This window comes from Vidua macroura, chromosome 4 (genome assembly GCF_024509145.1).
Source record: "Vidua macroura isolate BioBank_ID:100142 chromosome 4, ASM2450914v1, whole genome shotgun sequence".
NCBI classification, from domain to species: Eukaryota; Metazoa; Chordata; class Aves; order Passeriformes; family Viduidae; genus Vidua; species Vidua macroura.
The window spans coordinates 1,115,226-1,141,027 of record NC_071574.1 but is presented as its reverse complement, the minus strand read 5'-3'; the positions used below and the strand labels follow the sequence as shown (position 1 = coordinate 1,141,027).

The window sequence follows — 25,802 nt, the reverse complement described above, 5'->3', positions numbered from 1 at the left end:
GCTGGAAAAGGTAGAGTGCCTGAGTATCCAAGGAGGTGATGGTTCTGTGGCTTGACCCAGGATATTATGCACTGGGGCAGTGATCTGGGGCAGGACTCAAATCCAGCCACTCAAAGGCAGCAATATACTGGGTCACCCATGCTCTGGGTTATTAGTGAGGCTTGATAAAATGTGCTAAAACCCCAAAATAAAATTACTACTCGCCATCTAGGCATGAAGGCATTGAGATTTACTTACCTGCAGGACCATTTTGGGCTGTGTCTGAATAGCAAATTCAGCCTTAAGTGTGAATGAGCAAAGCTTCAGGTTTGACCTCTGGTAGAAGCTGTGTCCGTGTCATAAATGAATTTTTAATGTAATTAATGTTTATTTTTATTCTCTCCTCCAAGCTAAGAGAAGCCTACTGTAAATGAAATGGAAGGAAAGGGTGTTGCTTATAGAAGAAACAGGTAGTCTTGGCCACTTGTCCACTTTTTGTTTTGGACACATTTCCAGCTACTAGGGAAAGAGAGAAGATGGATAAGCCTGTGTGAGCTTTACTTGGTATTTACTGCTGGTTGTTAGCTCTGCACTGCTCCTGCAGCTGGCCCCTGTGCACAGATCTGCTCTGGATCCCCAGCCCCTGGAATTTGGGTGTGCTGCATGTGAGATGGGGAGTGCATTTCTCTCCCTATTGGCCTTGCCAATGCTGAATAGGTTATAAACTCCGTTTTTCATCAATTTTCTGTGTCTCCATTATGTGGCCCTTGAGAACTTTACCTATTATCTATTAATAACACTCTATGGATTGGATCTTCATGTTCTTGCAGAGTTCAAAGATAAAATGATTGCAGTGGTTTACACACACCCCTAGCCCAGCTAATGTCCTTCATTTGAAAAGATTGCATTCTATATGGTCATAATTTCCCTGAACTTTGTAGGAAAATAGTTTTTTGGTCTAATTTAAGCAAGGACTAGCACCCCTGCTTGGGACCAGAAACCAAAAGTATCTCCAGTGCAGGATAAACAATGAAACCAGGGTTTAAGCAGCTGAGGTGTGTGAGTGTAATGCAAGAGACTTCCAGGCAGTGTGCATCTGCCTGGATTTTTTTTTAATAGAAACATATTTACGGTGGCAAGGAAGATGTAAAATTGAGATAGTGTTTATCAGCTGCAACAGTCACCAAGCAAATTCCTCTCCTTGCTGGAGGAAATAAAGTAATCTTATGACAGTAAATCTTGTGCTTTAGCATTAAATATTAAGGTAGTTGTATGGTTTCCAGCCTATCTTGCCAGACATTTAGTAAGTTGATTATTTCAATCCTGTGACAATTTCACATGTGGGACTATATTTACATAATATATAACAAGTAAATATTCACTAAAATGCAAAATCTCAGAGATGAACACCACTGTTAGCTGAGCCATTGAGGAAAATCCCCAGCTGGTAAAAACTGCCACTAAATTGACACCATTAAAGTCAGAAGCATAGAATCTGAGTCGTTATATTTTAGAACATAATTTTCCAAGCCATCTAGAGCGTTTTAGATATGTTGAGAAAGACTGATGGGCTGAGCAAAATCAATTTAATTTTCCTTTGAGGGAAAAACGTCTTGAGAAATTATCATCACTTAACATATAGTAGGAGAAGGGGCACGGAACAAACATCATTTCATCACCTGGGCTCCTCTCCTGCTCGCCTCACATCTCAGTAAGATGACAGAGCTGCAGGATAGGTGGGAGCCTTCCAGCCCAGTGAGGCCTCATTAAAAACACAAAGCGAGGATTAAGATGTAAATCCTGGAACCTGCAGTGTGTCAAGCCTTTTCCTCTGTCTAAAGGGCAAATCTGTCACTCAAAATGGATTTGGCTTGGTCCTAAAGACTTCTTTTTTGCCATTTCAATTTCCATATATGCATATTAATTTATATAATATGCAGCTCAAATTTTTTTGTCGTGACCTCACCTCTTTTTAATGCTAAGAAGATATTGTCAGCTAAGAGAGTCCAAACTTATTTTGTCACTGCTTGTCTGTTTGGAGGAAAGGCACTAATGTCTTTCCCACCCTTAATATGGAAAAACTTTTTAAGTTATTAGGGTCTGCCTTGCCCATCTTTAATGAAAGAGTGGAGAGGCTGCATATCCCTGGCAGCCAGGGCCAGAAACCTTCCAGGGATTTGCACAGGCTCCATGGGAGGCAGAAGGTATTTATTTCATTTGATTCTGAAGGTTCTGCAGGGTGGAGAAGGGCTGTTGAATTTTAACAGCTGCAAAGCTGTTCCCTTTCCAAGGCCAGGTGCCACACAGCTATTCCCACCCTGCCTGCTGTCCCTGACCTCACAGGTATGCCCCCTTCCCTGGGGGCTCAGTGGTCCCCATCCCATCCCTGTCTCCATTGCATGCCTGTGGAAGTACAAGCAGCGGTCCCTGTTGAACCCACAGGTGGTTATTTTTGGACAGTTGAATAGATCATGCTTAATAACTATCCTTGCCAAGGAAAGAGCCACGGAGCACACTGTGCCTGGACAAACAGGCATGTCTCCGTGCCTGACTAAGCAATACAGGGGCTTTTTTTAAGGTAATCTAAGCTGTTCTTTCAAATACGAGCCCTTAATTGCCCGGAATCTCTCAAAACTCACGGATTTAATTTTATTAATTGATTCTTTGCTTTGTCAGTGAAGCTTCTGTCTGACACTCACATGATACAGTTTCTTCATTATATTGCATTCAGTAGCTTTTTACATTAATCCATATAATTACCTTTTGTAGATTTGAAGTTGCCGTGTCTTTATTCTTCATAATTGATGCATCTATTAGGAAGAAGTTGATATTTCCCTGCTATGTCCTTGTTAATTATAACTCTATCCTTCATTTACATAATAAACTTTTTGGGGCGATTTCTGCAGGAACATTTCATGCCTAATAGGAAGCAATTTGCTTTCCTTCATTAAGTACATTAAAACTTCATGCCCCAGACATCATTGACTGTAAACATTTGATTCTGCTGAAATTTAATGCACCAAGGCATTTTGCTCTGCCATATTAGGTTTATTTATGTGCTATGTTCTGGATTGTTAGCTGCTAATGAGACTTTGGCTCTTATTGCTCTAAGGCCTGAACAGTAACCTCATTTTAATGAGTTCATTATTTGCTGCCTTCTGAAAGTGAAAGACAACAAATTTTCCTTTTAATTAAAGGTCAAAACACCTCTGGCTGAGGGAAGTGTAGAGGTTTTCAAATCCTGAGAGAAGGCAAATGAATGACTTTGCCTGATTTTGATGCCAGGCATGGGCTGGCCAGGCTGAGGTAGAAGGTGCCTCTCCGGGGAGCAAAACTCCAAATCTAAGTTAAATGAGAACAATGCTAAAACGCAGTACTGGATTTCTGAAGACATTGTTAGGGCAAAACGGAACCTGAAAGCCAGCCCAAGTAATTAAAGAGGCTTTCCTCCCACCCCAGAGGTCTGTGTGGATCAATGGAGCTGCTAAAGCATGAGCCAGTCCTGGCACAGGCAGTGGTGTTTGGGGTGAGGAGGGCAGATGCCACATGGATTGAGCCAACGCAATGGAATCTCATATCTCACACTGAGGGTCAGTACTGGGGCTGTTTGTAGGGAGAGAGATGGATGTGCAGATGTGGGCTTGTGTGTGTGCAAGTGATCCCTGAAACTTCAGTTGAACCAAAAAAGGATTCATTATGGGAATTGCTGCCCAGATCCTTGTCCTTTTTCTAGCGTTCTCTTAACCAGTATTGTTTCATGTGCCTTTCATTCTGTTCCCCGCGCAGGTAACAGCATTAGAGGCAAGAAGGGCTCTTGGGAAAGAAAGGATCAGTGTCTGTGACATCAGCTGGTGAAAACTTAGTCTAGTTTTGAAGGAAAAATCCTAGAAGTCTCTGAGACGTAGACATTGTTTAGCTTGAAAACTGCAGCTGTCAGAATATCTTTATGACACCTCTAAACATTATTTCTGCAAAACAGAACTAAACTCCGGACACTCAGAGGTGTCTCAGGGCCGTTCTCAGAAACTGAGAGCATCAGGGAAAGCACAGGAAGGACACAAGCTTTGCAGGACTTGACATTTCCCCGGTGTGGAGCAGACAGCCTGGCATTTAGGGCTCCTACTCATACACGTGCCCTTCCAGAGGCAACGCTGTGAATGTGAATTTTGGGAAGCAGCAAAACCTGCAGATCTTGGAGGTCCCCGTGCCTGTGGCAGGATCTGTGTGGTCGTGGTGCTCTGGGCCATTCCACAAGGGAGAGCTGCCCAAGGAAACACCATCCCAATTTACCACAGAGCCTGTTGGTGAGGACGCACAGTGGGTATGGCAGGTGAGGAAGGTCTTCACACGGTCTGGAAGGAGATAAGGGAAGGAGGGGAAGTTAGATATCCCAGCTTTGCAGCGTATCTGTAATTCACTGTCATCTTGAGTTATTTTACTTGCACAGACTGGTTGAGGAAGTGTTTCTGGCACGGGAGGATGTGCCAGTGCCCAGCTTCCCAGGGGTGCCTGGCCAAGGTGACACTGTCCCATCACCTTTGGAGGGATATGACTGAGAATCTTGTCAAAAATGGGCTCGCTTGCCATTACTCAAAGTCATTATTCATTTGGGAGCAGATCCTAGTGCTGGATAGTGATTGCAGGTTTCTGCTCTTTTGTGTGTGTGTGTGTGTGTATAAAATATGGATATGCTCACGATAAACACAATACTTTTTATTTATATCTACTGTGGACAGAAAATACATGGAAATATTTGCACATATATAACTTTAACATTACCTCTGCTTTGAGCTGGGGCTTAGATTAGATCACCTCCAGAAATTCCTTCCAACCAAAATTGTTTTTCACTTCTAGACAGTTTTCTCTTCTATGGCACATATTTGTTATTAATACCAAGAAGTCTTTTAATGCAGTTATTCATTTTTGTCCCTAACATCTGTCCTTAATGCTTGTGCAGCCCCATAGCCCTGAGGTTCATTCCCAAGCTGTTCTGTGCAGCAATTTGCTGGTGGTCTGTGCAAAGTTGGAGGACTACAAAATAATAGTTTTTACTCTAAGTTTCCAGCTCAAATTTTTTGGAAGGAAAAAAGAAAAAACAAAGAGTACTTCAGCAATGTTTCTTTGCACTGCAAGCAGCTGCTGTCAGGATGTGATTTTTTGATTGCCTCTTCCAGCTCTTGCTCCCTCCCTGAAATCTATGCTAGGATAAAAAAATCTGACTAAACCTGCTGTGGTCTTGGCAATTTTCAAAGCTGGCAGAGCTGGAATTGATAGGAATACCACAAAGCAGTTAAAATCATAGTGATGACTGTAAGGAAGGTGTGAAATAACTAGCCACTGCTATTTTCTGACAGGAAAGCTGTCAGTAAAAAAGTCATGTCTAGCCTGACATTACTGATGGGGTCACTGCAAGACTGGGATTCCAAGTTCCTTATTTTCAGCTTTCAGACTGCAGCATAAATTTCTGTCATAAGGGGGACAATCAACTCAGCTGTATCTGCGCTTGTTAAAACTCACCTTGGTGAGGAATTTATAAGCCCAGGGAAGCTGAGTTGATGATTTCTGTGTGGTGAGGATTGAAGCCCACTTCCTATGCTTGTAGCAGATAATACCAGAGTGTAGGAATTAGGAAGAATCCACATTACTGACTTAGTGGCTAGAGTCTGAAGGCAGTTTAGGGGTTGGATTTAGTAAAATCTGTCACGGGATTTGGAAATCACTCGCCCTATACCCTATGCCAAACCTGACTGGAATAGCAGGGCCCGGATGAGAGGGAAACTGCCAAATCTCAAAGACCTGGAGACACTTCTCACCCAGTTTTGCTACAAATTGTGCCACTCCCAGTGCTGGCTGCAGAGCGCTGGGCACAGCCAGGGCTTTGGCCCTGCCTTCCTGAGGGATGGGACTGCATTTCCTTGTGCTTTTATTCCTGTGAAGCACCCTGCTAATCCGTAGTGCCATATAAATAATTAACAGGGAGCTCTCAGCTGGGGCTGGACACAGCCAGCTCTGGCTGCGGATCTATTTTTTACTGTAGAGCTATTACTTGAGCCTGTTCAGCATTTCCCTGGAGCTGGCTGCCTTTGTGTGAGGTCTGACAGCTCAGGTGGGTTTCTTTGAAGCAAGACAAAGGTGATGCTCTGCACATATTTCTGTAGTATGTTTATTGGAAACAGAAAAAAAATTATTTTTCCTTCTTGAATGGAGCACTCAGTTTATCAGATCTATTGCTGCTGCTGTGTTGTAACTCTGTCCTAAAGTCAGAAAACTGTCAGGAGGCTACCTGCATTAATTTGACCCAGAGGAGTGCATCTGTCCCAGTAGAAGTTTCAGCCAGTTTCAGCTGAAGGAGATGAATGGGGTGATACTGCACCAAATTTACTACTCACTCATGACTAAGTGGTGAATAGCATCCCTGAGAACTCAGGAGGTGGCTTTTGATTTAGGATTAGAAGAGAGATGATGCTGAGTGTGACACAGATACCCCAGCAGTGAGAGCACCGTGACCAACTGCACAAGTGTGGGTGCACAGATACATAAAAATATCCATGGCAATTATCCAGTGTCTCTTCTTGGAAAAAGGAATTCCTGGCTTTGGTAGAGCATCTAGCAGCAAAAAGCTCAAATGAGGAGCAAGGGGACAGTCTAGCAGGGCAGAAAGTATGAACTGAAGATAAAGAGCATGAATAAAAAGCAGGGTTTATTTTAACCAGGGCCACACAGGTGAGTTAAGGCAATTGGCCCCCATTCTGGGCAGGATCCAAGGCGTTAGGCCTGGCTGGGAGCATGCACAGGAGCTGGAGCTGCAGGAGCAGGGAGCGGCTGCAGTGCTTTCCCACCAGCAGTGATTGCTGCTCTGTGTTGGCCCTACCTGCTGAGAAGATTTACAGCCTGTTTGGGAGAGCACTGAGGGTCTCCAGTATCAGTCACTGCTGATTCTGAAGGATTTTCTAGGAATACTAACCAAATGTGCTGACAAGTCCTGGGAGGGGAAAAGGCAGCCTGTGCCCAAGCTGAGAGCAGGTGGCAATTCCCTGGGCTGTGGGAAGTCTGCTGGCACAAGCCTGGGCTGAGCAGGATCCCTCCCTGCAGGTTCATGCAGCAGGGACAGGAGCTGGTGGCACTTGGAGCCGAGCAGTGAAGGGGCTTAGAGATTATTGCTTATCAGTTCTGACTTTTCAGAAGCTTAAGCATTTTCAGCCAAAGAAATCTCTTGAAGAAAGGCTCTTCAGGCAGGGGAATCAGGGGAAGGCAGTCTGCCCGTGGGAGATCAAGGATTATTGGTCCAGTTTTTGAAACAACCTGATCAGGAATGCTTGTTTTAATTTCAATGGCTCTGCCCCTTACGGCTGCAGTTCGGCCTGGCCAGCATAACAGCCCCATGAAAAAAAAGAAGAGGTGCTCTATTTCCCCATATCCACATCTAGGGTTTGTCACACAGGGTTTCTCTCTCTCTAATTCCACTGTAGAGCTACCAAGAAAGAGGCCCAAAAGGCAGGGACAGAACCCTCAGGTCAGCCCTAAGCAATCACAAAATTAGTCCCTAAAACAAGTATTCAACAGCAAAACAATGTCAAGGCTTTACAGGGACAACATCAAGGTCTAAAGTAGTCCATTAATAAAAAAAAATGCATGTTGAGCCATAGTGGTCCTGTTGGAGGAAACTGTGCTGGTGTCAGTCACTGTGCTGTATGTCACCAACATAAAACCCAGACTGGACATGAACATGAGCTCAGGTCATGTTTAGGCCATGCCAAAAAAAAGGATCAAAGTGTCTCTTTCTCTTTGGCACAATACAGATATAGGGTAAAAGACAGGTTACGCCAACAACTGCATTTTGGTTGAGTTGTATTGTATATTTTTTTTCTTATGTCTCGTTGCTTCAGACTTGCTTTCTTTAGCAAAAAAAAAAAACTACAAAAAAACTCTACAACATGTTACAGGTGGGTATTCAGTTGCTATAAATTATTTAAAGGCTAGACTAATGGAAGCTACCTTATTTATCTTCTTTAATTTATGGACTTGGATCTACTAAGGTTTAATCAGAGTGGTTTTCTGTTCCTTCACTGCCCTTGGAAATCATTCACTCAGATAACATGTCACAAAAATAAAACTTCCTTCAAGTTCTCATCATGTACATTTATCTCAAAATTCTGAGCACCTACCAGCAGTGTCAAATTCCTGCCTTAAATTTACTGCTTAAAAACTAACTGCTGTATATGCTTTGTGGTGGGGAATTAAGGTGTTGTTTTTTTTTTTCCTAGCACATATTCAATCATAAAGGAGAGATTGGAGCAGGTGATATACCCCGAACTGAGGTGTGTCCTTCAGGGTTCAGAGTGGGTGTGTTGGCACAATGAAGGATCTGTCTTGTGGCTTTAAGAGAGTGCCTCCATATCTTTGGGGTCTTTTCCCTATGTGAGTCTGCCCATTGCCCAGCCTCTCCATAAAAATCAGAAACCAGGGAGGTCTGGAGAACTGTTTTTTCCTTGGTTATTCTGAAACCTTCAGTTTGCGGAATCTTGATGAGTAAGGGTGTGCTTTAAAAACCACTAGGATTGAGTGTTGCTTTTTAATGTTTTTGAGATGCTTGATACTTGTCTGGCAGAGCTTAACTCCTCTGACCTTTCTTCCTTCTTTGTGATGCTGTCTTCCATTATCCAGGGAGCTGGCTTCAGTGTTCTGATAACTAGAATTGGATGTTTCTGTGGAATGAAAAGGGAATTTCAAGGCAAATGTTCTTGCTTTACACTGCATCTCTTTCACCAGAGATCAGAGTGCTTCTGCCACCCCCTGCTCCTTCAGGTTCACAGCGGAGGGAGCTAAAACCTTTATTGTCCTCCAGGACAGGTTTAAAATCCCTCCATCCTGGAAAATCCTCCTTGCTTGCCACTGCTTCATTATCCTTCCCAGCATGAAGACAGCATAGTGAGCTGTCCAGAGGAGGAGGCTGGAAGATCCAAATTAAAATGGCAATGCCCTTCTTAGAATTCTACTCCGTTCTCTTGAATAGAAACATGGAAGGCCAGTATGTTGTCCAACAAAATCAATTCAGATCACCAGCTGAGGCTGGCACATTTGAAATGAACAATTTCAGAAGTTCCAGTAGGCTACTTCTTCATAAAACTAGGTAATTTCAGGTAAAATTGAGAACAAATCTCTTTAACAGTCAAAGGAAATGTTTCAGGTTCAAAAGTATCACCACACCCTTTCCCTTAAGTGGGAATATTACACTCAGAGCAAAACTGAAGTACTGCTCTTCCTCAGATCACTCTGGAATACAGACTGGCAAAAAACTCAAACCTGCACCCTTGAGAAATTGAAGGGGTCCAATGTAATTGTAGAAAAGTGATGAAATCTTTCAGTCCTTCCAGCAACTTCCCAGGAAGAAAACTTCTGCTAACAGGAAGCCCTTCTACATGGCTTTTCCAGCTTAGCCTTGTGTAAGTGCCCACAGCAAGCCAGCCGGTCCCAAGCTCCCTGAGCAGACCCTAGAGGAGCAGCATGTCTTCCAAGAGTAATAATGGCTGATGGCAATAACAATCCAGTGAAAAATCAGTGTTTGTCATCCTTTCCTGAGTCTCATAACAACTGAAGCTCCTGGCTTTTCTCTTTCTCACATACAGGAGCACACTGGTTGTGAACCCTTGTGGTGAATAGGTCTCCAGCACTTGGGACCAGGCAAGAGAGCTGACCTCACCAGCACATGGAATGCTTGCATAGCATTGTCTTAAAAAACAAAATCAACACAGAAAGGTTGGGACGGAAAGGGTTGGTTTTTGCCTAAAACAGATTCCTATTTCAGAGCCATTCATATGCATTTTGGTGGCAGCCAGAAAGTGGCATTACTGAGGCAGTTAACTTTGAAATCTAGTTGCTTTTGATCTTAATCATTAAAGGCAGCACTTTTCCCTCTAAATATTCCCATTGAAAACTGTAGCTACTTGCAGTGTCAAGTATGAATTCATGTAACACAGGACCATTAAACTGAAAAATATGTTCAGCAAACTATCAAGCTTTTAATTATAGTTGTTACACTAAATTTCCACTCATTTCAGAAGTGAGAGATTCTATTACTCTCACAGCTGAAGGGTAATGCCATAATTTTATTTTATATGGGAATAGCTGTTTAAAAATCACAAATACTGAATTGCTGTGACAGGCTTTGCTTGGCTAATCTCTGCTAGCCAAACAGGACTGTTTGTTAAGGTGTATATCCAAATCCTGTAAATAATTTGCAGCTGTAAGATGATAAAGAGCTAAAAACTGGGTGCTATTTTCCATTGTGGAAAATGTTCTTTATTCCTCAGGCTCTCCTTTGAGCTTGCATTCCCCCTTGTTTTTCCCCTCTCTCCTCTGCTGGGGTTCAGCACACCCCGCGTGTTAGGTCACCAGTGAAATGAATAATCCAGGATATTCCTGTAGGTGGAATCTCAGCTGGCTTGGAGCAGTTGAAGAGCAGAAGGGTGGTTTTAACCGTCCTACAGCAGGCTCTTTCCAGGCACAGGTTTCCTGCCCAAAATTCCCTCTGGTCTTTTAACACTCACCTTGCAAGATTTACAGCAGGCATGGGTGGGTTTTGTTTCCTGATAATGTACTGGCAGCCTGTGCCCAGTTACAGCAGAAATAAGAGGGAAAGCATATGGGAAACTGTATTCCCTTTCCTAATAACAAATACAGTGGAATTACACTTTATAGTAGCACAGACGTATTTGTTTATGATGTACATAAATCTTGGGATATGTTACTAGGAAGAGACATGCAGAGCTTTTTTATTAAAGAATTCACATTCTGCAGCTGAACCTATTTTTTAAGTGCAATGCGTTATTACTATTATTATTATTATTATTATTATTGTTATTGTTACTATTAACTATGCAGAGCATAGCCTCAGAAGTTCTCATTGTCCCTGGAACTCCTAAATTAATACAATTATAGAGTATTTAATCTCTATTAGTTATAGATTCATATAGATTAATGCTTATTTATGCATGTATATTCAGTTAATTCCCAAACATATGTGCTAATTTGGTGAAAAACCTACAGTAAATATTATTACAAAGGAGGTGTTCAGTCTTGTAGCCCTCAGGGATTGAATATTACCAGAAAATGGACAAAGCACTTTGATCCTCATCCCCTGGGCCTCCCTCCCTTAGCAGGCTGCTTTTCCCCAGGTACAACCTGCTGCCCACATGATTTGCCCTCTTAAAACAATTGGGTCTCCACCAAAAAAGCACTTGTGCTATCAAGAATCACTGACAGCTTTAAGAGCCAATATTTCATGAGGTTTGGGCCAGGCAGGCAAATACAGTCTCCTGTCAAAAATGTGAATGCCATCATTTTTTATACCATTTTTTACTTGAAGGGCTGATGTTTTGGGGTAAAAAAACCACACAGGTCCTGAAGCCCATGGCTTTACTTGAGTCTGATTCAATCCAAGCAGTTCAAGTGGAATATTGAGACAACTTTTAGGAATTGCCTCAGTGTTGGTATTTTAGATTTAATATGTAATGTCAAAGCTACATTAATAATTCTGGCTTTTACATGAAATGAAGAGGCAGCAAAAACCTGAAATATCCATTTCTTGGGAAATTCTTGTATTAAAGAAATGTCTCAGCAAAGTGTGAATTACTTGCATTTTTTAATTTCTGGAAGATCAGCAATTCCAAAGGTACATTTAATTATCATCTTTGGAATTTATTTTTTTTAATTTTCTACGAACTGCCCCCTTTTCCTTTAGTCTGCCAGAGCAGATGAGCTGGCAGAACACAATTTTGTTTGACTCATATTCCAGTGAAACATTCTGCCTTTCATAAATCAACCTTTTGCCACAGGAAGCTGTTTCACTGGAGCAATCCAGGTTGATCAAGTAACAGGAATATAAACTTAATTTTCCTCTGCCTTGTCACTTTGCCATTTTGGAAGGATTTTCCACCCATTTAGTATAAGGATAAATGGCTGAATGAGTAGGATGAAAGGCAAATGAAAATCCTAACCTCTAACTCTTTGAATTTTTCCATACCTTGGTCACAAAGTATTGGAAGGTGGTATTAGTTTTAATAGATTTAGTTTGTGGGTTTTTTTAAACTAAATGCTAAGATGCCAATTAAATGATGACATCAATTAAAAAGCTAAACTCTGAGGTAAGGGATTGAGCATTTTCCAATCAGAAGTGTTAAAAATAGCAGGGATGTGATGTGCTAGAGGAGCTGAGTGTGTCCCACACCACAGATCCCACTTGTGTTCGGGTGCTGTCTGGATGAAAAATGTGAACAGCAGACTATGAGAGTGCAGGTAATTAGCAGAAAGAGCAGGATCACAGAAAAGAGTAAGGCTTACAAACATTTAGAGACTTTTTCATGGCTTAGTAAAGGACATTTCTAATTTGTGCTTCTGAAGGGGAAAAAAATACTTGATCCATGGCTTTATTTCCTAAAGAAGGCCATGAAGTGTTTTGAATAATACACTGGTTTGCAGGAAATTCTTACTAGCTTATCCTTTAATTTTCTGGTAAATTTGGAAAACTAAATTCTTAATGGAATTCAATAAAATTTGTTTTGTTTTCTCCCTGACATTTCTGGAGAGAAATTCTGAACTAACTTAATATCTTAAGACATTATCTATAAAATGGGTGTGACTGTTTAAGTTATAAGCTACTATATTTAACATTAGAAATTTTGTTGACACAAAATGACAAAACTAAATTGCTAAATAGTCTTATGTTAGAATTTCCCATGAGGTGAAAAACTCTTTAGTACTTTGTTGGATTTTTTTCCTGCCTGGATGGAAAGAAGATACTTGGAGGTGTAGAACACTGGAAGTAAAAGCAGTAATTGAAGGGATCTTTGGCCATATTCATAGAAAAGACAAAGACCATAAGATGTAATTTCTGTGAGGATGTGTATATAAAGCTAGAGGGGTGGATGGATAGATGGATATGTCTAAGGATTTGAAGCCAGACTTAGTCAAATATTTGGCTTGATACTTCATTGTGACACAGAGGTTGACAAAAAATGCCTGGTTAATTATTGCTAAGTAATTGAAGTCTCAAATTTCTCCTTTTCTCTTGGAGATTTTCTCTGTTCCTCACCTGTTTGTCCATCTCTCCCTGTACCCACCCTTTTCCTGGGCACTGCCACTTGCACATCATTTGAATAATGCCAAGAGTGCTAAATGCAGCTTTTGCTCTAAGTGTTCCTCCTGCTCCCATTTGGATGACAAAAGCATATTTAAAGTCACTTAAGTAACACTGCTCCTGAAGGAGCTGCGTTATAGATGGGCTCCTGGTAATGTGTTTATTGCTGCTTCAAGTGCTTTTAAGGAAATAATTATGACTGCTCTTGCAGTCTGCACTGCCTGGCCCTTCTACAAGGCTATTCCATCATTTCAGAGTGCTGTTTTCTGTGCAGGAAGCAACTGTTAGGGCTCCTTTTTAACTAATATGTGTTGTTTTAAAGCTCAGGTTAATGCAGGTCTCTTGAGGGTTGCTATTAAGCAGATGTGGCTTTTGGCTCCTATGGATTCCCTAAGTGAGGCTAAATTAAATAGAGTACCACGTGTATGCTGGAAATATATCCAGTTTGATAGAACCTATGACTTCAGAATTAATTTGGGGAAAGGATTCAAGAAATCAGTACAAATCCGGGAAATCAGTGCAAGTGTAGAAGAGGAATGTGCCACAAGTCAGTGACACAAATCAGCTTGGCACAGGACATGAGCACTAGAAATCTCTGAATTTGATCTGGAAGAACTTCAATTTCTATATTTTAAAATGGATTATGACATTTTTTAAACCATCAAATTTCAAAATCTTTTTCAAAATTAAGTTTATAAGTTTAGTTCTTATAGCCAGAATGAAGGATGACTTTTTTTTAATAATTAATTTGTTGTTTTGTGGAATAGTATACTTTTTTCCTTGGGGAAAAAAAAAACCCAAACATCTGAGATTAATTCTGTGATGAACAGAGATTATTCTGAGATTAACATCTGATCTTAATTGCTTGTACAAACAATACCAAATTGAACTCCTTGGAGTCTTGTAACCCTACAGACCAAAAACCCGTGTCTTCCCTGGGACAGAAGAATACCGAGGCAGTTTTCAAACATTCAGGAAAATCTTGCTGGGGAGATAATTGTTCAATAAATTCGAGAGGTAGAAGATTTGAGCCACCAGGATCTATTTTCTGGCGAGACTCTATAAAACACTGTCAAGACCACCTAATCTGGAGTGGGAGCCTGGCAGATGAGAGAACCCCAAATCTATTAGAATTCAGGGAGGGTGCTTGGATAGACAGTCAATCCATCAGGCTGCCAAGGAGAAGAATAGAGGTTCTGCTGGTGGCAAGGGAATTGTGGTTTTTAACTACATTGCTACTGAAGTTCTGAATGAAAGAACAGGCCCTGGTGAAACAAAAGAAGTATGAAATATTCTGTCTGATGTGTCTTGTCAAGGCACTTGAGAAGTATTCAACACTCAAATTATTACAGAAAGAATTGGGGGATTCAAGAGACCTGAACAAGGAAAATATTGAATTAACTGTCATTTATGATGAAGCAGAACGGAGCAGGCACTCCCATTTTTAAAAAAGATTATTAAAGTTTTTGTGTAATGCCTCTCAGTTGCTTTTTAAATTCATTTTTAAAGACTTTAAGCCCATCCAAAAGTGGGAGCTGCCGAACTCCACTTGGTTGTGTTCTTCACTGTCACTCTCAAGTGCTTCAAAAGGTGACAGAAGTGCCACCCAGCCTGCAGTGACTGATGCTTGGCTGTGTGCTCTGGGTTCCTGTGCTCACACATCTCCTGGGCTCAGCTTGTCCCTGGGCTGGCCATGGCTATGCTTACTTTACTGGAAGGGGCCTATTGTGATTAAAAGGATATCAGGGTGACTGTTTTATCTTAGGACTGAGCATTCTGCCACCTGAAAGCAGCTGTCCTTGCACAAAAATCAGGGATAATCATATGCTGGAGAGATTGAGTGGTTGGGCTCAGCTCCTTGTTGTGCCAGTACTTTCTAATTTGGAATTGCCAGGAAAGATGCAAGTCCAACATGAATTCTTGTCTTTAAAACACTAAAATGAGCCAGAAATCACAGGCTTTAAGTGTTCCAAGCATTTTAATGATGGTGAAGGTCAAAGACCAAGCGCAGACTGTGGCAGTGAGGGGGTGTCAGAGACAAATTCTGATTTCCACTGAAGGAAGTGGACTGGAGCTCAGAGGGGGAGGCAGCAGGAGAAGACAGACAGGCTGCAAGGAGAAGGGAGGCCTGCAGTCAGCACTAGCACAATGGACATTCCCAGGCATGGCTCCATCATTTTACCATAGCTCAGAAAGTCCAAGGATCCCATCCCAATAGTGACAGTGAGAGGGATTACAGAAAGGGCAAGTTGAGGTCTTAGAGAAGGGGGCTCTGGGATATGGTGGTGCTGGGACAGGCAATTTCTCCTTGATAATCTTATCAGCTCCAGCTGGGAGAGTGGGAGAAGAGAGGGGAACAGGTGGTTCCTGAGTCCACCCAGAAGAAGGTGTGGTGCAGTCTAAATTGTAGAGCTGAGAGGGGGGTACAAAGTGAAAAGCTAAAGCTTTTTTGTTCATTTGGAGGTTTTTTTATTTGTTTTATTTATTAAAGGGAAAATGCCTTAGCTTGCACTGTGCTCTTGCAGGGAATTGAGTTAACAATAGGATGTGTATTTGTGAAAGGTCTTGGAAAAGTCCTGGTGGCTGCATTGAGCTCTTCCTGGGTGAGTAAAGACTGTACTAGCTCATACTATGGCAACAGAAAATATAGAAATACTTCAGCAAGTTCTTACTCCTTGTTTGTGCTCAGTTAAAAGGAAACTTTAAAAGTGAAAGCTTTGTATTTATTCTGTGTGGCTCTCCCAGAGACAGCATAAAAAGACATTTCCAGGAGTTTTTTTGCCAAATCACTGATGGCAGTGATACTGGACTCATGTGGCTGGGAACCAGTATCATTTACAAGTACACAAATTCAATGTTTCTGCAAATTAAGTGAAGAATTCTTTTGCCTTTGAAAATCCAGCACTGAGATGATACATTGGCAGGCAAGAAAGGGAGAAATTCATTTGCAGAGGCTCGCTAGGCTCAAGATAGAACTCCACAAAGCTTGGAAAAACAGCTTTCTGTGGCTCTGCTGAGTTCCTGTTAATTACTTAGCCAGACATGACCTTGCAAAACTTGTTCAATACCAGGGACTAGGAGATTTTCTGTGGTAAGGAGAGCCCATAATAACCCTGTTCTCTAATCTCTGTTTCTGTAGCTGATGCTACAGAATTTTATAAAAGCGTGTGTGTATATATACATATGTCCCTGAGGCACCTAATTGAGAAATGGCTTTGTGAGGGAATAAGAATATTTGGGTTGTAGGAGGTAATTACACAGGCACGGGTTGACTGGTTTGATTACTGTTACATGCCAATATTGTCATCAGGAGATTGGCTGTGTATTAAAGCATTCCTGAGGGATTTGGGTGGGCATGGCACCTTTGGAGAGGCTAGCAGAGTCCCTAAATCTCTGCTGTCTGTGAGCAGCCACAGCCACTCCTCCCGAAGGCAGGGCAAGGCTTTGCCATCACTGAAATATCAGCCTCCTAAGTAGTGGTTATTTTTGCCTCTCAAGCAAAGCTGTTGTGCCTTATGGGGTGAAGGCAGGTCTGCTGGTTCTTAATTGCCTCCTTCCCCAGTGACTTGGGAGATTGTTGTCTAACTGGCTGTAATTACCCTTTTCTGTAAACTAACCAAAGTGCACTCTGCTTTCCGTGTTATGTTCATGAACAGGATTCTGTTCTGTGGGTTAATGTGTGCTGGGAATGTCCAGTCTGTGGGAACAGACTGATGTGTGCAGAAAGTGTTTGTGAGGTACCGTGAGGAACAAATCTGTGCCAGGTAACTGATTCAAAACAAAATCCCTAATGTTGAGGACAAAGTATCTATGGGTGCTCAAGTTGCAGGGTGGATTTATGTGCGAAACATTCACCTAAAGAGGGGAGATGAACTTTTTATTGTCCCAGAAAGAGAGCTTGAGGGGAAGGCTGGTTCTGAGCCTCTCTCTGCAGATTTCTCCCTGCGGTGAGTGATTGTGCCATGATTACTTGTGTGAGGTGAGGAGGGGATTTATCCCATGAGTGGCACTTCTGGTGTTTTTGTGAGGAAAGTGGCTGCTAATTTGGCACTGGAGAAATATGGGAAGAATGAAAGCTTCCCTTTGTACCCTGACTCAAGCATAATGAATGAAAGAAGGCTCGCCATGCATTGCTTGAAAAACAAATGTTAAAAGGTCTGAATCCTAGCAGATGTTTTCCTTGTTATTGTCTAGATATTCAGCAGTGTGCACTGGTTGGTTTTCAGATGGATAAAGGCATGCAGCACATAAATAGAATTCAGAATGCTTTTAACAGCATCCAGCTCTTACTGCAGCCCCTGGACGTGGAGTTTTCTGCTGTGTCCCCTATAATGAGCATGGAAGCACGGCTGCTGTGCCAAGCACAACTGGAGAGGTTTGCCTAGCGATGTTGTAGACTGCTGGATAGTAATGGGGGGTGACTTGGGTTTTTCCCTGCATAAGGAGATGATTCCAGTGAGAACTCGGCTCTGAATCTCCAAGTGTCTCTGTGTGGGCACTGCTCTGCTGGCAGTGGGGCTCTTGAACCGCTGTGGAACAGTAACAGGCTTCCTTAGTGCAGCAAACCACGTCAGAAAGACCCTCTCAAAAAGGCACAGGCGGGAAGCTATTGCTGAAAAACTTGTTTCACAATTGCCTTTGGAGTGAATTTCCTCTTGTGTGCGAGCCCTTGCTCAGAGCATTTCCCCATGTATTTCCAGAGAGAGAGCACTTGATGGCTGGGCTTGTGTGCAGTGCTCAGCTCTCAAAGGCACCAGGCACTCCAAGTGCTTGGTGCTCAGAATCAGCCCTGATGAGCATTCATACGCCTGGTTTGGCTAATAGCATTACCCCAAGTGTTCTGATGTGCAAAATTGTTTCAATTGTATGCGAGACTACTGCTCTTGCTGGGTACTTGGATACCCCAACGGTCCGGAGAGGAGGCAGGTAGGTGAATATAGAAATTGTAGAAACGGAAATAAGGATTTAGAAATTAAATAGAAATCTGCTTTTAAAAACAAAAGGCTTGCTTATTGTTCCTGAAAGCATTGGGTATTTACAGGAAAAACCCTCGAGAATAAAGTCTGGAGAACGTGATATTGCATGCTTAGGGATTCAATTAATCTCTATGATTCCCACATGTGGAAAATGACAAGAAATAACTGTCATGCTGTTGAGCTCTGTCTATTCTTTCCAAGTTGCACACATCTTTGAAAACTACTCTGAACAAATTTAATGGTGTCCCTGGATACTACAGATCAGGAAAATAAGTGTAGAAGAGCCCCCAGTGAGTAGTCTGTGGGCCTTTCACTCTATCAGATGCTTATGTCATTTGCTCAAGTGCATGCTGTGCTTCCACCCTGTAACTGGTAACTTTAAATGCTTACCTGCTAGTCTGGTAATGAAAATTATCCTGCTAACTCTTAGAAGTCATGCTGGGGCTGTAACTCCTTGAGGCTCTTGTTTTTCCATTTGCTCTTTTTGTTCTTTTTAAATTCAGTGATGGTGAGGTTCAAAAAGACAAGCATCTTGTATTGTTCTGGCTACTTTGCAGCAATAGTGAGAGAAATAATACAGAAGAGGGTCCTAGAAGATATATATATGCAACACACATGTATATGCCCCTACATATACACAACCATAAGTGCATCTCTGTACGCATGTGGGGAAAATAGCCTTTAATCTCAGGTTGTGGTTTATGTATCTGCTGGCTGCACCTGTGCACTTTGAGCCCTTACCAGGAAAAAGAGCTTCTCAGATTTTCCAAGCTTTGTCTCCTTTTAAACGCCCACTAGCACACACACGTGTCTGGGATGGTATCCCCCAGTTCTTGCCTTACCTTCACGTCGTCGATGTTCATCCTCGTCCCCTCCTTCCCGACAAAGATGTCGTCGATGTCAACCAGAATGTACCTCTCCAAGGAGAGCGTGAGCTTCTTTCCCGACAGGAAGGAGATGGCGTCGATGAAGATGAGCTTGTGGAGCCAGAAGGTCAGGTTGTTCCCAAAGAGGACCCTCTGGATGCCGTCGTGCAGGCCCAGGTCCTGGATGACGGTTGCATAGAGAGCAGCCCTGGGCAGCGTGGCGGGGGTGGGCCTGGCGGGCTGCAGCTCGCTCAGGAGCACGGGCTGGTAGGTGGAATGGTTGAACTGGAACACTGTCCAGTCCTCGCCGGGCAGGGGGCCCTGCTCCACCCTGGGCGCTTTGGTGATGCGCAGCAGGGGCGACCGAGGGTTCACCACGCAGTCTCTGAGGGCCACGTTGTTGTACAGCTGTAGTGGCAGCCCTTTCAGTCTGGTGCTCGGGGAGCTGTTCTCGTTGGCTTTATGAAAACCAATTATGCTAACACTGTATTCCACACAGTATTTTTCCAGAAGCTCTCTATTCCACGAGTCCATGGACACGTACTTTAAAATATTCTCATATATAACAATCGTGTACCTCCCTCTACCGTTGTCTGTGAGAGGGGGAACGTCGCCCTTGGCTGGTGCGATGACCATGTGGTACTGAAACTTGCTGGACTCGAGGATGGCTATGATGTCTTGCCCCAGCTGGGAGTACTGGCTTTCCACGAACAGGAGCACGGTGGGATCAGTCCTAGAGGGATCAATTGGCTTAGGTGTTCTCAGCTCCGCAGACCTGTAGGGCAGAAGTTTGAGGTCCTCGCACTCTGCTTGCCCAGTGGTTTCCACGAGGGCCATTTCCTGCTTGTAGCCAGTGTAGAGGAAATAGGCAGAGATGACAATACTGGCCAAGCAGAAGGTGGCCAGGAGAATGACCAGCGTTCGGAAGCTTCTGCGGAGCTTCCCGATGGGATTCATCTTTCACAGGGCTTCCAGCTCCTGCTGGACTTGCCGCTTTGCCGGGTGCTCTTCCTAAAGTGCCATGGGAACGAGGAGTTGCGGAGGTTCCCCTTGCAAGACGTTCATGTGACCATTGCAGTGCATTTATGAAGCGTTCGGGGGGGCTGTAAGGCTGTCGGAGCGGGAAGTCAAAGGATCCGCAAAGACAAATTGGAAGAGGTTTTCTCAGAACGCAGCAGCTGCCAATAATCAATGAAGAGGGCTCTTAACATTATCTGCAACAAGAAGTAAAAGAAGAGTAAGTAAAACAAAATCCATAGAGCAATTAAAAACACACATTAATAAGGCCGGTGATTGATACTGGTAATGTGAGTAAAGAGGGAAGTTTCTGAGTAGTTCAAGGAGCACTCAGTGTCACTTGCTTTCTTGGTGCATTAAGATAAGCTGCATTAAACAGCTCCCCTGTGTTGTTAGGATACAGAAATGAACTCTGAACATAACTTGTTGAGGATGTGCAACTACTTATCAGCTTTTCTTATCTAAAATGCGTCGTTGCTATTGCAGATGGGAACAGTGAAAGATTATGGGGGCAAAATTAGGTCAAAGTGAATTTTTGTTAAATCTGGGACCATGTTCTATGTCAAATTCAAATTGCATAAGGGATAAATTCTGTGCTGGATTGGAAAACTAATGTGACCCAAGTGAAAGACCTGGTAGGACTTTGAGGAGAGATTTGTAGGGCTTTCTCTCCAGTTTCCATTCTGCACTTGGAGCGATCCGAGTTCACGGCCTGGTTTGGGAATGATAAAGATTCTGTGGGGATTTTCCAAGTCAATGGACAGGCTGCTACTACTACAGGGTGCAGCTGTGCCTGGCTCTGCCTCCACCAGGGATCAATGGGAGGTGCTGTGTAGCAGAAGTACCTCAAGGGGGCTGTTGTAGTGCTAGGTGGGCAAGTGGGTGATGTGTGTGCTGGTCCATGACACCTCTGGCTGAAGCCCTCGGCCTCTGGTCTGCCCCTGTATGGATGAAGTACGAGGTGCTTAAACCTCATTGCTCTGAAGCCCTTGTGCAATTCCTGGCAGTTCTGCCGAAGTTCATGAAAAATTGCCATTGGTAACAGTAAACCCTATGATTCAGAGGCAGTTAAAGCTAACTAAATAAATAGCCCGTGCTGCTCTATGGATTTAAGTAGGAATTAACATCCTTGTGAATTATTTATATTGTTTGTCTAGTGGAACAATGTGAGACAGTAAACAATGAATGATTTTGGAACTGCAGGGAAGAAATGCTTTTTCCAGGCAGATACTTCCCAGTTGATGAGTTCTCCTCCATTAACTCGGATTACACTTTTGACTTGTGTTCTGAAAACTATTCATTCATCTTAAGGTTTGCACCTAAAAGTGGAAAATGCTTGTAAGAAGCATTTAGAGAGGAGGAGTTGTTTTCTGAGACCATTTGTGACTCTGGCAGGTTCAAGCTCTTATCTGATTTACCTTCCTCAGTTGGACTCTTGCAAGGAGATATTGATGCCCCTGGATTGTGGGCTATTCCAGCAGTGACTCTGTTGTGTCACACAACTGGCCAAGAGGGGAGTGAGGTAGGGACAGAAATAAGAAACCTCTTCTGCATTTACTCCTTTCTTTTCTGTGAGAGAACAAATGTAAGAGAAATCACAGCTACCATTAGGAAATTGAAGTCGCCCTGATAATCTTAAGGGTATTTGCCCTGCTTTGGTGCTTCCCTTGTTCTGCAATTGTCTGCTTGCTGGGATTTCACTTCTTATAAAACCTCCAATTAAGATTTCTTCAAAAGATAACACTGGATCAAGTGAAGCATCCTCTGCAAGACGGCGTTGGGGTTTGGGTGACATTGAGGACTCACTCAGCCCGGCTCCGAGGCTTTTTCAGACCAGGACTCCTGCTCTCCGTGGGCGGGGCAGCCTCCAGGGCTGGGTGGTGTGTCCCCCCGCAAAGAGCTGACTGCAAAAAGCCTGTTCGGTCAGCGCCAGACAGGAAAAGCGTCCCGAACTCCCCCCTCCTCGGGCTGTGCATCCTGGGCTTGCTTTGGGCACTAGAGGGCAATCGCTTCTTGCTTTTGCGAGGCAGCGCCTGCTCTCCCCTCGCTCCCCGGCACACGGCCCTGCCCGCGGCCACGCTCCCCCCAGAAGGCTTCGGAAATCCCCAGGGCACCCCGAACACCTTAATTAAGACTCCGATGTTTAAAATGAAATAAAAGCCAGGAGTTCTGCTCTAAGAAATGTGCGGCTGGATCACCCTGGATGCTTTGCCAATGGTTCAGCCTCCACCTGTGGCACAAGGGAATAGCTTGTGGGAAGACCTAAAATGGCACTGTTTTCCCTCTGTGCCTGGCTCTGCTGGATCTCCTAGCTACTGGTATTGCAAGCTGTCAAAACAATAAACCTCACGAATATTATAGCTTGTGTTGTTAAATTTGGAGAAGCCCCTGACTTTATACTAGTTCAATCAAAACTGTAGTCTTCATCCCTGTTTCCTCCCAATGACACTGGTAAAATCTCATTGAGATAAAATACTAATAATCAGATTTCATGTTAGCTACTATGTCTTGTATGTTAGAACTAAGTGCAAGTATTCCCACTTATTGAGATGTATAATTACATAAAATTGATAAAGAATTTAAACTTGCATAAGGAAACCTGGCATTGGAGCATACCTTTTTTAGTCTGCACATTGTTTTTCAGCTGCTCTGTTGAACTGATTATACTGTTCAGTAAAAAAAGGATGGTGTGAAGTAATTAAAGGTTATGAAAATAAATCAGCTAAATTAGCCATTAGTGGAACTTTCTCCAAGGCATAATTGGAAGTTAAGTGCCATTTGTGCCTTTGAAACTCTCCCCCTTAAAGTTCAACAGCTTTACATTCACTCCAGAATTCAACTATCTTTGGAGAGTTCCTGTGCTAGATTAATTTGAAAAACATGAAAATAGGCCATATTTCATAATTAGTGTTACTAATGGAGTTTCATTTTGGTAACTGGTATTTGAGGTCCTGTGCTCCTGTGGTCACTGATGAGCATTCATCAAACCTCCTCTTCAGGGAGGTGAAGCCCAAAGCGGGGCACACGTGGTCGAGGAATCAAGGCTGCATTGATCCAGAGTTGGTCCTTCAGTAGATCTTGTCCATTCAGCTGATTTCCTCAATGTGGGGCCTTTGCCCAGCAAGAGCAGAGCGCTGCAGTACGACTCTGTTGTGATGTCAGAGACATCTGCGGGGAGTCTAATTTTTCTTTAATTCAGGCAGCTGAAGAAAAATGGAGGTTTAAAAATTGCTGCCTCCTTGCTAAATAACACTTCCTGCTTGCCCGCAAAAGCGCGTTTGATGGATGACTAAAGTGTGCTGATTTTGAAGATGATTGATTGGGAGATTAGGACTTGACTATTTAAAACTGATAGCACGACAGCGAGGAGAAACAGCCCCTTGTTAATGCCATGTGTTAACTGTGCAGCAGGAATTAAAGCTGACTCCTCGTGGGCCAGCTCCCACGGGGAACAGCTTCCCCCAGGGCTTGGTGCCTGAGCCAGCAGACTTGGTGTGTGGGCTGGGGGAGCTCCTCTTACCTCTGATCATGGGTGGGCAGAGGATCCCTGAGCCACCTGAGCTTGTGGGAAGTAGAAATATTGATATGAAGCCATCAGTTGTGTTGGCTCACCCTGAGGACGGAGCTAATGGACTTGACATCTGCAGCGGGTTCAGAGCGCGTCAGTGCTGACAGTGCCCAGCAGAGGAGCAGGACCCTCGTTGTTCCACAGCAGTGTGGCCATTCCCGACCTCCTGTCTGCACCAGAGTGCACCGCAGGGAGCAATTCACCTGGAGGCAGGCCAGAGCTTTCCCTTCCTTATTCCGGCATAAATCAGAAGTCAGAATGTCTTTATTGTCTATATGTAAAACTTCCCTTTAGGCTAAAAACCTAATGTAAAGCCTTTCCTCTTTTCTTTCCTTTCTAAGCTTGTATGACTCCTGTCATTTACTAGCAGCCCAATGAATCATGATAGCTGCCTTGCTGCTCCTTGCATGGGGCTCCTCATTCATTACAGAAACAAGCAACCTGATTTGAGTGATAAATGACTCCTGGTGGCCATTTGCAAAAAATTCAGGACTTCTGTTCACTGCGGAAGGAAAAATGAGAATTTTTCTTTTCTTTCTCTCAGAAAAGTTTCCAGGAGATTTTTTCGCTGAGCTCACAAAACTTAGATCCTCTTTGAAAGTAGTTTTTGGTTGGGTTTTTTTTGTTGTTGTTTTTTTTTTTTTTTTAATTTAACAAAGCTATGAGGTATTTTGTGTTTGTAAATGTGGCTTTGCTTGAGAGGGGTGTTGGTACCAGCTTCTCATAACTCATCACAAGGTATTAGAAAGCTCCTTTTGCCTAGGATAAGGCCAGCCTCTCAGCTGATAAGGGCTGTTGCAGACCTTCTGACTTGTATTTTATCATTTCTGAGTGGAGAGGCTGCTCAGTACTTTTACCTCTTTTGTTTCTTTTCAATGCATAATCATGTGTACGTTCAACCCTCAATTTTTCACTATTTTCAGCCGTTTGATCAAGTCTATATTGTACATGTAATATTCTGTGATTTCAGAAAGCTAAATGATGCCAGAGGGTGAAGTCAATAATCAATGAATATAAAGCAAAGAGTTTGAAATACTTCAACTTGTGCACTTGATGAAAGCTGGTGTGATTTTAGCGTGAAACAATTGGAAGGGAGCTGTTTGACCCTTCTGACTTCTATTTCTCTTTGGCTTTAAGCTTTTCCAGATGATTGCAGAGAGTAGTGAAAAGGCTCCCTGGTGGAGCAGTGGCTGGAGGGTGACTTGGAAATGAGTTTTGCCCATAGGGATCTTCTCACACGTGTACACGCCTATGCACGTGCACATCCTTTGGTTCCCCAGCCCAAACGTGACGTTTCATGTGGCTTAGCTCCTTGCAGAAATGCGTTTTAAAACTTAGCCAGACCACCCTTCTGGTGAGTGTTGCCTGATGTTCAGCCTCACTGCTTCCTTCTTCTGACCCATTAACTTCCAACAGTCCCACGGTCATTTGGACCACCCAGAAAACCCCATAAGTATCCCATCTGGGATCTTTCAGTGAGGCTTCCTCCAAATGGCACAATTTATGGGTCTCTAACGCGTCGGTACTTCTGAACATAAAGAGTAGTTGCAAAATTTATGACTTGTGCTTTCTCTGGAGTGTCAGGAGTGGAAGCTCCTAGAAATCAGTAATGTAGGTATAGTCTGAGGAGAGCCATGCATGGAGAGAACCTATGTATGTATTTCTTGTTTCTTGACAGAGTGGCTCTAGTGATCATCACAACAGATAAGTGTTAGTGACCACGCTCACCCCCTGAGCAGCTCCAGATGTTGTGTGGCGGTACCAAAATTATCACAATGCACATAATATTTTGATGTCACAGGCAAAACATCTTAACTCTGAGGCTAGACTTAAAATAATTTAAATGACTTTAAATGTACCTTCTCAATGCAGTTTCTAATAAATGTGTCTCTCTAGCATGAATGATGGTATTAAGATCTACCACTTCACACCAGTAACTCACCAAAAATTGAAAAAGCTAAACAGCATTAAAGGGCACAAGCCTGACTTTTCCAAGGTCCCTCAGACACCTGTGACTGAGCTGGAAGCAGCAGCCCCTTGCCCTTGCATAATGCCCTTCAGCAGCTGCTTCCAGCCCTCATGATGTACGTAGGAAAGCGAAAGGCTGAGAAGGTGGTGTTGAGAGATGACCTGAAGGTCAACAGCTTACTGCCAAAGGCACGATGACAGAGCCAAAATGTCAGGGCAGGGAGTTGGGCCTGTGAGCACAGATGTGTGTGCTCTGCAGGACTGGGTCCTTGCTTTGCTTTCCTGGTGGGATT

The 25,802-nt window shown here is 43.2% G+C and overlaps 1 protein-coding gene across 6 annotated transcripts in view; it reads right to left on the bottom strand.

Moving 5' to 3' along the window:
* Positions 1-25,802, bottom strand: part of NDST4 (N-deacetylase and N-sulfotransferase 4) — a 97,992-nt gene that overhangs the window by 33,938 nt on the left and 38,252 nt on the right. For all 6 annotated transcript variants that reach the window (XM_053976278.1, XM_053976279.1, XM_053976277.1 and 3 more), the window contains one exon: positions 18,933-20,170. In XM_053976278.1, the coding sequence (XP_053832253.1) occupies positions 18,933-19,913 (981 nt within the window). In that variant the 5' untranslated portion in view covers positions 19,914-20,170. The remainder of the gene's footprint in view (positions 1-18,932; positions 20,171-25,802) is intronic.